Source organism: Pongo abelii, chromosome 8, assembly GCF_028885655.2.
Source record: "Pongo abelii isolate AG06213 chromosome 8, NHGRI_mPonAbe1-v2.0_pri, whole genome shotgun sequence".
NCBI classification, from domain to species: Eukaryota; Metazoa; Chordata; class Mammalia; order Primates; family Hominidae; genus Pongo; species Pongo abelii.
Window position 1 is genome coordinate 140,557,752 of NC_071993.2, and position 10,056 is coordinate 140,567,807.

The 10,056-nt window shown below is 60.5% G+C and overlaps 1 protein-coding gene across 6 annotated transcripts; it reads right to left on the bottom strand.

The window, feature by feature from the left end:
- Positions 1-2,229: 2,229 nt before the first annotated feature.
- Positions 2,230-5,088, bottom strand: FUOM (fucose mutarotase). Of its 6 annotated transcripts, none has more exons than XM_024253545.3 (6): positions 4,982-5,088; positions 4,245-4,313; positions 4,004-4,074; positions 3,700-3,798; positions 2,800-2,873; positions 2,230-2,500 (listed from the first exon to the last, which is right to left on the bottom strand). In XM_024253545.3, exons 1-6 carry the CDS (start codon positions 5,064-5,066, stop codon positions 2,434-2,436), a joined length of 465 nt encoding a protein of 154 aa, XP_024109313.1. In that variant the 5' UTR covers positions 5,067-5,088; the 3' UTR covers positions 2,230-2,433. The 6 variants fall into 6 exon arrangements, with proteins under 6 accessions (XP_024109313.1, XP_054379078.1, XP_024109312.1 ...); XM_054523103.2 differs by having other exon boundaries at positions 2,230-2,569; positions 2,800-2,906; XM_024253544.3 differs by having other exon boundaries at positions 2,230-2,569; positions 4,982-5,080.
- Between the last annotated feature and the right edge of the window lie 4,968 nt (positions 5,089-10,056).

The following is a 10,056-nucleotide window of genomic DNA, read 5'->3' on the forward strand; positions in this document are numbered from 1 at the left end:
TGAGGGGTGTGGCAGCAGTTAGGGGATGGGACCAGAGGGCACCCTGGGCTCCCTACAGCAGGGGCCTGAGACAGGGCCAGGGAGGAGGGAGGCCGAGTGCCTGGGGCTCAGGGCCCAGCTGGATGGATGTGCGTGTGCTCAGGTGGAAAGTGCACAGGTCTCAGGTGAGCGGGGGTAGACCCAGGCCCAGGACATGGCCTTTCTGCCGTCCTGACGTTCTGTGCAGCTCCCACTCTGGGTGCCCATTGCTGCAGCGCAGATCCAGGCTGCTAGAGTCACTCACACACCGCATGTGTCCTGGGCACATGCAAATGTGGGCGGGGTTCCTGTGTGGCAGTCTCATCCCTATGGTGAGAGAGAAGCACCTGGTGCCAAGCCTGGGGCTGAGCCACACACATTTGCCAGCTCCAGCAGCTAAGACAGAATGGAGCAAGGGAGAGAGACCACCGATCCCTCCATCCTGCCGTGTTCAGCCCCTGTGTGGCCACTCAGGGGGCCGAGGGTTTGCCCAGGTGTGGAAGAGCTCCCTGCACCGCCGGCAAGTCTCTGCTCTCCCAGGACACCAACGGCTGAGAGTAACTGCCCGAGGGTGCCCATGGCGTCACACAATGTAAGAGCTGCTACCCTAGCTTACGGATGAGCTGGAGAGGCCAGTGACCTTTGAGGTTCTGTCCTAAAAAGGCCAGAGCTGGGCTCCCAGTTTCCCCCTTAGCAGCCTCCCCTGGAGAGGCCAGTGACTTTTGAGGTTCTGTCCTAAAAGGGCCAGAGATGGGCTGTCAGTTTCCCCCTTGGCAGCCTCCCCTGTCATCCTGATAAGAACATGGGGTGGGAGGGCATTGAGGGATCAACACGCTCAGGGCTGAGATTTGGGCAACTCCTTCCCCGCTCCCTGGGCCCCAGGCAGGTAGAAGACCCTGGATCTCTGGGGTTGCAGGAGGGTCTGGCCCTAGGCAGCCCAAGCTGGTGTTTGTGGCTTTTTTTTTTTTTTTTAAGCTATCTTGATTTTATTTTGTTTTGCCCATTACTTTGTTTTTTCTCATGATTTTACTTACTTTGCTCATATATGGCTTCATTTATACAAAATGCTAGAGGGGGCACACTAACCCCAGAGGCTCATCTGTGGGGCTGAGCCTGGGGATGGGCGAGGGTTGTGTGCAATCAGCTCGTACACTGCCGATGTCAGGCCACAACGTGGCCATCGGGTCTAGAGACGAGCAGTGATTGGCCAGGCAAGTGCGAGGCCCCTGGGGCCAAGGCTGACCACTAGTGAGCATGGAGAAGGCCTTGGCTGCCATCTGGGAGCAGCAGGTGGACAGGACCCCAAAGTCTGCACCAAGCCCAGACAGGGTCCCTTCCCCAGACTTGGAGCCAGATCTCAGCCGGGGTGGGCTTGCCTGTGCCCCCAAGGTTCTCCTGTGGTCCGGAGCGTGGGTCTGGGACCCTGGGACTTGCCCCCTGGGGACACCAGCCCCAGGCCCTGGGGAACCCCTGTCATCCCCACTCCTGCCCTTGGTCCCTCAAACTCCAGCCCTGCCCCATCTTCTTCCTGTACCTGTGTCACTGCAGCAAGTTCTGGGGAGCAGGGGGAGGGTCCTGGGGAGAGGCCCAGGGTCTGAACAGTGGCTGGTGGTTATTCTTCCCCATCCTTGGGGACCAGTCCAAGCATCCCAGGGCAAGCCTCCCAGGCACCCCCTTTCAGGAACTCCCTGCATCCCACCTCTGCCTGGCACTGGGCTCCAAATGACCTCGTGTCCTTTACCTCCCCTGCCTGCCAGGGCAAGAGAGGCTTTCAGTGGGAGGCCACCTACTGCCACAGGCACAAGGCATGGCCCACACCCAGGCCTCTCCAGCCGGCACCTCCCTCAACACAGCTCCCACAGTTCCTCCCGAAGCGTCCAGGCTAGCCCCTGCCACCTGCCCTCCTGCTGGGTGGAAGGAATGGACCCCGGTGAAGAACCCCCTTTATGTCCACAGCCCGGGGACTATGGCAGAAGTCCCCACCCCTCTCAAGGCCTCCAGGACAGCCACTGCTCCCACTCCAGCCCTTGGTGTCCCCAGGGCCCCAGGCACCCCGCCCAGCCCCCAGGGCCCCAGGCCTGATTTCCCACTCAAGGTTTCGTCAAGGGTACGTGGGGGCCGCTCTGGAGCCGGCAGCCTCCCTTGAGCTCAGCACCAAACAAGGCTGAGTGAGAACAGAGCTGGGATTGGAACCTTGAGACTGAACGTTGATTGGCGACTACGTTTTTCCATCATTTTCACAAATCAGGGACACTCATCCCAATTGGTAGGGCCCACCCCAAGACTGCCGGCCCCCTAGAGCCCTGGCCAGGGCCCAGGTCTGGGAGCTGTCACTGGGAGGCCTGTTGTGAGTGGTGGTACTGGAGCTCAGGGTGCCCCCAATTCCTCTTCCGGCCCAGGTGGTCTTCACCAGGCCTACAGCAGGGGGTTGAGGGCAAGCACCCCCTTCTTGAGGATGAGGTTTCCGTAGAGGGCCGTCTCCCTGCAGAGGAGCCAAGCCCAGCACTGAGCTGGGCTGCAGGGCCAGGGTGCCCAGACCCTGCTCCAGCATCTGAGGGACAGAGCAGACCCCGTCCACCTTCACCCACTTGATGCTCAGGCAAATGGGGGCCCTGCCCCCCTGAAATTCCTCCCTGTCTCTCCACTCTGTGGGACATCTAGCCTCAGCCAGGCAGAAGCTGAGAAGAGGGTAGGGGCAGCTTCTGAGGTCCCGGTGGGGATGGGGGCAGCTCCTGAGGCCCCGGTGGGGATGGGGGCAGGTCTGAGCCAACTGGAACTCACCCTGTTGCCACAACAGCAAAAGCCTTCTTAGCCCGCTCATAAAACTCAAACCTCTCTATCTTTGCCAGGGCTCTCTGGAAGACAAAATGGCAGGGTTGGAGGGAACCCTGCCCAGAAACCCTCATGGGCCAGCCCTGGACTCCCCAGGGCCCTAAGCAGGGAGGGCACCAGGAAGTGGGGTTCCATTTCTTGGACTCTCCCCCTGCAAGGGCCCCACGGTCACTCAGCCTCTGGCTCCCAAGGCCTAGGACAGAGAGTCCCAGGACATGGTGGACGAGGAACCTGCCATGCTTGGGTCTCTGCCTGGCCTGGGGCCACCCAGACAGCTCAGTAGACTGTCGAGCCCCTGCCAGCTGTCCTGGGGGGGTCCCCTACCCAGGACGAGAGCCCCTGGCCTCCCCTTATGGAGGCCCTGCTCAAGACCTGCCAGTGGGTTGCCCAGGAAAATGGGCCTGTCCCCTTGCAGGGCAAGGTGTGGAGGGGGCTGAGTGAGACACAGCACCCAGCTAAGCCTCTGACCAACCATAGCCAGGATGGGGCGAGAGACCTGGGACCAGGGGGCACCCTTGCAGGGGAGATTGAGGTATGGAGGCCAGGCATCCTGAGTCCCCAGGCTCCACTCACAGGCTGTGGTGGGTGACGACCCCCCTGGCAGGTCAGGATCCTGGGCGGGGCAGGGCAGATGGAAAGCTCAGGGGCAGAGGAGGAGGGGCCACACTGCCCAGGTGCACCTCTTCCACCCGGCTGGTGAGGGAGTGCCAGTGGTCTGGGGTTCTCAGGGTGATGGGTGGGAGACTGCTTGAGGACAGAGCTTGGGACCCTCTGTCTTTGGCTCCTCCTGAGCCTCCAGGAGACAGAGGGTCCCTGGCCCTTTCCCCACAATTGGGGCTGCAGGCTTACCGTGCAGCCGGCCCCACGTAGGATGGACTCGTACTCCGTCCACACCGGGGTCTGCAGGCCCCTCTCCTTGTCGCTGGGCACCAGCTCCATGACTGCAGCCTAGAGGGAGGGGTCAGTTCTGGGGCCCTGGGCACTGCCAGCCTTCCTGGTCGGGTGACCATTCCGGACTCCCCTGGTGAGGGTCAGGGCCCCTTTGGGGACACATGGCTTCCCCCCCACTCCAAGGCAGGTGGGCCCTATGAAGCCTGCAAAAGGGGAAACCGAGGCACGGAGCAGCAGGGTGCAGGGGCGACTCAGTCCTCACCGGATTCTCCACATAGGTGTCCAGGGGCAGCAGTTTCAGCACCGCCTCCAGGAGCTGCGGAATGCCCAGGCCTGGAGGGCAGAGAAGGCCGGCACTCAGTCTCCAGCCCGCCCGCCTTCCTGTCTGCACCCTTCACACTGCAAGCATGGACTTGGGGCCACGACAGGCCACAGAGGAGCCTCAGAGCCAGGAGCACTGCTCACCCGCCCGCCCTGCCCCGGGGGACCTGGGGCTCGCTCACCGTCTGCACGGATCTCCATGGGCCCACACTGGCAGATGGAGGAGGCCGGGAAGTTCAAGTCCGCAAGAACTAAAGAGCCGGGAGGACAGCCCGTGGTCAGCACCTATCCCTGCCCTCGGGGTCGGCGCCGCCCACCCTCCCACCCAGTCATGGCGGCAGATCATGGGTCACAAGGGGTCTCAGGTCAGCCGGTTGGGCGCTCCCACCGCCGACCGGCCGCAGTCAGATCTGCAGGGCTGGAAGCCAGGCGGGGAAGTTGGGAGGGCAAGGTCCCTGTCTGGGAGGCGGAGAGGCGTCAACAGCTGCCCGCGAGGCTGTCGGGTGCTGACCAGGCCAGGGGGCCGACCCGGACCCAGCCGCCTCCCCAGGGGCCAGAGGACGCGCGGCTGCCCGCGATGCCCGGACCAAGCCCCCGGCCACCCAACCCCTGCCCCGGGACCCCAGGCCCCAGGAGAAGAAAAAGCGCCGAACCCTCGGGGTCAGCCCAGACGCGAGGGCTCTCGGGCCGTCTGGGGAGGGACTCCGGGAGAAGCTCGGGCCGGCCCCGCCCAGAGCCCCACGAGGTCTCAGTTCCCTAAAGAATGAGGGGGAGGGGGCTTCCTCCCCGGAAGCCAGGGAGGCCCGAGCAACGCCCCCACCCCAGGACCCGGCCCTTCCCGGCCCGGGGGTCCCCGCGCAAGCCTCGCCCTCCTGCCTGCCCCGGGGTGCTCCCCGAGGCCCCGGCCCGCTGCGCTCACCGATCTCGTCCCCGTGCCCCATCCGCGCCAGCGCGTAGAGCAGCTCGGGGGACAGCAGTGCGGGGACACCCTTCAGCGCCACCATGGCCCGGCAGACGGGGCAGGCGGGGCCTGGGGGCGGGGCTTGGGGGCCGGGGTGGGGCCTTACGGGGAGGGCGGGGCTTAGGGGCCGAGGCGGGGCTTTACGGGGAGGGCGGGGCTTTACGGGGGGCGGGGCTTTAGGGTCCCGGGCTTGGGGCTTGGGGACCGGCAGGGCCTAGGGTTCAGCGGGCTGGGGTCCGCTTGCGGCTCAAGGAAGGACGGGGAGCCCCAGGAACTGGGGACGCGCGGGCTGAGTCGTGCGTGAGGGCAACACCCAGCCAGCCCACGGACCCCTCGCCAGGTCCGAGACTCGGGTGCCCTTGCGTTGTGGCCGGGGGCTCCCCAGTGTCCCTACCCTAGCCTCACATCCCGAGCTCCCTCAGGCCTAAGGGGTTCAACCGCCGCGGCCTCCCCTCATGAGGGTCTCTGCCCTCTGACCACGTCGTGCTGCCCTTAGGCCTGGCAGAATGCCCTGAGTGCACCGGGTCCCTGGGATCACCATGGTGGGTAGCTGGACCCAGGCCTTCAGCCCACGCTCCTGAGGGGCCGGGAGCAAGGGACACGGGAGCCGGGACTTCGGACCCCCTGGGGGGGGGGGTGTCCAGGAGGGCAGCCAGGCCCAGGTTCCAGGCTCAGCTGCGAAGTGCCAGGACACCTAAGGATCCTCCGTCATCCCCCGGTGTCAGCGGCCTGCAACCCCCTGCCCAGGATGGCGGCGTCCTGACCTTTGGCTGGGCTCAGGCTGGCCAGGCCCTCCTTCTGCGGAGCCACCTTCTTCTACATGATTCCCAGCGGGACACCAGCTGTGGGGCCAGCACTGCGGCCCTGGCCCTAAGCCTTGAGGTGACACAAATGCTCCGAGGCCTGGTGGCTCCTAAAAAGTTCTGAAAATCAATCTGTATGTGAAAAATGACAAAGCCGTGTCAGAAAACCCGGAGGAAACAGACATCTCCATGTTGAACTGCTTGGCCCTAGGAGCCCGTCCCCATGGGAAGTGGCCTGGGCTGTGTCGGAAAAGCCTGGTGGGGCCACCCAGACTGACACCCAGCAGCACCTGAACAGCTGGCCCTGGGCTGGCCACTCGGGCAGAGAGAAGACCGGGGCTGCCCAGGGCCTGCCAATGAGGGGTGGCTTTGCACTGAGGCCACCGGATTTTGGAGCTGTACCTGGGCAGTTTCTACTCCAACCTGTAAGTGGAGAGTCACCGTTTACCCAAATATACAAGGGCAAACCGACTTTACAGAGATGGGCAAGAAAGTTTTCAGCTTCAAAACCAAATCAGGCTGGGCGCGGTGGCTCACACCTATAATCCCAGCACTTTGGGAGGCTGAGGCGAGCGGATCACTTGAGGTCAGGGGTTGGAGACCAGCGTGGCCAACATGGTGAAAACCTGTCTCTTCAAAATATACAAAAATTAGCCGGGCATGGTGACTGGCGCCTGTAATCCTAGCTACTTGGGAGGCTGAGGCATGAGAATCGCTTGAACCCGGGAGGCAGAGGCTGCAGTGAGCCGAGATCACTCCACTGCTGTCCAGCCTGGGTGACAGAGAGTGACTCCGTCTCAAAGAAAAACAAAACCAACAAACAAAAAACACCTAATCAAACCCCAAACAATAATGGGGCCAGAGGTCAACTAGCTCAGGAGTGAGTGGAAGCCTCACTCTGAGTCTGGGGTTCCCCTGCCCCGGACAGTGGCATCCCTCCCTCCAGGCTCCCTGAGGCCAGCATGAAGAGAAAGTCCATTCCCCAGCCTAAGGATTGGGTGTCTGTCCCTGCCAAGCTCTGGAACCAGATAACTAGATGCAACCCTCTGAGATGCGGCTTCCATGCTGGGCCCTTTCTTGGCTTCCAGCCAAGTGTGGCTGACACAGGTATGAACACGAAGCTGCAGCCGGCCCTACGGATCTCTGGGGTTCCATTGCTTGAACTCAAATTATGGAGGTTGACTCCAGTGCACATGAAAAATTAAACGGAGTGGATTTTCTCAATGTTCAGGCTTCCTCCCTTGCATACTTGAAGATTTGGTGCCTATCTATCTCTGCATGTTTACTCCAGGCTCCAGGGCCAGTGGTTCATGACCCACACGGACCTCCCATGTGCTCCACTCCAGTAAGTGAGCAGGTTCCAGGTTCCCTACCCCAAGGGAAGAGCCTGTTACGCCCTGTTGGACCCGAATCAAACTCCCTTTGTACCTGTTTCAGTATTTGTCAAACAGTCCCAGATCCCAAGGCTTATCTGAGGCTTATCTGAAAAGGACATGAGAACTCCCACGTGGCCTGGCAGAGGTGAGATAAACCTGCTCCACCCTGAAGCCGGCTCTGAACTAGTGGACTCCAATCACGGCACACAGGAGGACAGACGGGGTGGGTGGGAGTACAGAGCCAATGCCTGCAAGGCGAGCGGTCGCAGAGCACGCGTGTGCCCACTTTGCATATACATGTAACCAGACACATGGGCGTGGCACCTGCAGCGTTCAGGGAGCCAGAGCTCAGCAAAGGTCACTGTTTTTCTTTCTTGATGCAGGTGAACCTGTCGTTGGTATTCAGCCCAAGTCCTCAGGGGTGGGGGCTCACACACTCTGCCCACCCAACCCAAGGCCATGACCACAGTCTAGACCACCTACCCACACCGAGCTGCGGGGCCAAGTGGAGGAGACACCTGCAAACGCTCTCTGGCGTCTGCACGGAGCTAGGGCGCAGGTGGGCTTCCCTGGGGGAAATATCTAGAACCACGGGCATGATGACATGTCCATAGTATGAAACGTCAGGGCCACTAAAAAGAATGTCATAGGACCGTCATTTAGTGAAAAAATCAAATGGTGAAACATGCCACAACAGGCACAAACCTTCTGGACAGTATGTGCCTTAGCTTGGGCTGCTATGATGCAGTGGCATGGTCTGGGTGGCTGATAAACACTGACTTTCCACAGTTCTGGAGGCCACGGCTCCAGGCAGGTTTGGTGTGTGATGAGGCCCACCCTGGTTCACAGACAGCATCTTCCCACAGAGCACTCACATGGTGGGAGGGGCAAAAGAGTGCCCTCAGGGCTCTCCTAAGGGCAGTCATCCCACTCGAGGAGCTCCGCCCCCTCACAGGGCACTAATCCCACTGGAAGCGCTCTGCCCCCTCACAGGGCACTAATCCCACTGGAGGAGCTCCGCCCTCTCATAGAGCACTAATCCCACTCGAAGAGCTCCATCCTCTCATAGAGCACTAATCCCACTGGAGGAGCTCCGCCCTCTCACAGGGCACTAATCCCACTGGAGGAGCTCCGCCCTCTCATAGGGCACTAATCCCACTCGAAGAGCTCCGCCCCCTCATAGGGCACTAATCCCACTGGAGGAGCTCCGCCCCCTCATAGGGCACTAATCCCACTGGAGGAGCTCCGCCCCCTCATAGGGCACTAATCCCACTGGAGGAGCTCCGCCCCCTCATAGGGCACTAATCCCGCTGGAGGAGCTCCGCCCCCTCATAGGGCACTAATCCCACTGGAGGAGCTCCGCCCCCTCATAGGGCACTAATCCCACTGGAGGAGCTCCGCCCCCTCATAGGGCACTAATCCCACTGGAGGAGCTCCGCCCCCTCATAGGGCACTAATCCCACTGGAGGAGCTCCGCCCCCTCATAGGGCACTAATCCCACTGGAGGAGCTCCGCCCCCTCATAGGGCACTAATCCCACTGGAGGAGCTCCGCCCCCTCATAGGGCACTAATCCCACTGGAGGAGCTCCGCCCCCTCATAGGGCACTAATCCCACTGGAGGAGCTCCGCCCCCTCATAGGGCACTAATCCCACTGGAGGAGCTCCGCCCTCTCATAGGGCACTAATCCCACTGGAGGAGCTCCGCCCTCTCATAGGGCACTAATCCCACTGGAGGAGCTCCGCCCTCTCATAGGGCACTAATCCCACTGGAGGAGCTCTGCCCTCTCATAGGGCACTAATCCCACTGGAGGAGCTCTGCCCTCTCATAGGGCACTAATCCCACTCAAAGAGCTCCGCCCTCTCATAGGGCACTAATCCCACTCGAAGAGCTCTGCCCTCATAGGGTACTAATCCCACTGGAAGAGCTCCACCCTCTCTCTCATAGGACACTAATCCCACTCGAAGAGCTCCGCCCTTGTGACTAGTCACTGCCCAAAGTCCCCCCTCCTGATGCAGTCACGGTAGGGGTTAGGATTTCAACCTAGGGATTTGGGGTGGGGCTGAGTGAAATGAGCCTGACCCAAAGGGACAAATGGAGGTCCCTCCATAGAGACAGGAAGTAGAAGCGTGGGTGCCAGGAGCTGGAGGGAAGCAGAAAAGGGGTTATTGTTTAGTGGGGACAGTTTCCGTTTGGGAAAATGAAAGCTTTCTTGGATAGTAATGGCTGCACAACGAGAACGTACTTAATGCCACTGAAATGTGCACTTAAAATGATTCAGACCAGCCTGGGCAACACAGGGAGACCCCGTCTCTACAAAAGATAAATTTAAAAAGTTAGCTGGGTGTGGTAGTGCACCCCTGTGGTCCCAGCTACTTGGGAGGGGGGAGGATCACTTGAACCCAGGAGATTCAGGCTGCAGTAAGCTGTGATTGAGCCACGGCACTCCAGCCCCGTCTCTAAAAAACAATGGTTAAGATGATCAAGTTTACATTGTGTGCTACCACAATAGAGAAGAATGCAGTAAACTGAACAGACAGCTCCTTATGAAAGAAGTACAAAGAAAATAGGGTGGGCTCTCGTGAGGAAAGGGCTCTACGTAAGTGGGCGTGGAAGAAAACCACAGACCATGCCTGTGCACGTGTGCAGGGGTGTGTGCGTGTGTGCACAGAAGTCTCTAGGAAGCCACAAGCCCAGCTGTTCACAGTGGCTACCCTGAAGTATGATGTGAGGCAACTTACTATACAAACTTGTTTTGTTTGAATGTTGTTCCTTACAGTGAAAAAACAAAAAAGTTTAAAAAAAACAACTAACATGACAGAATACTCATTCTAGACATGACTACAAGGCATGGTG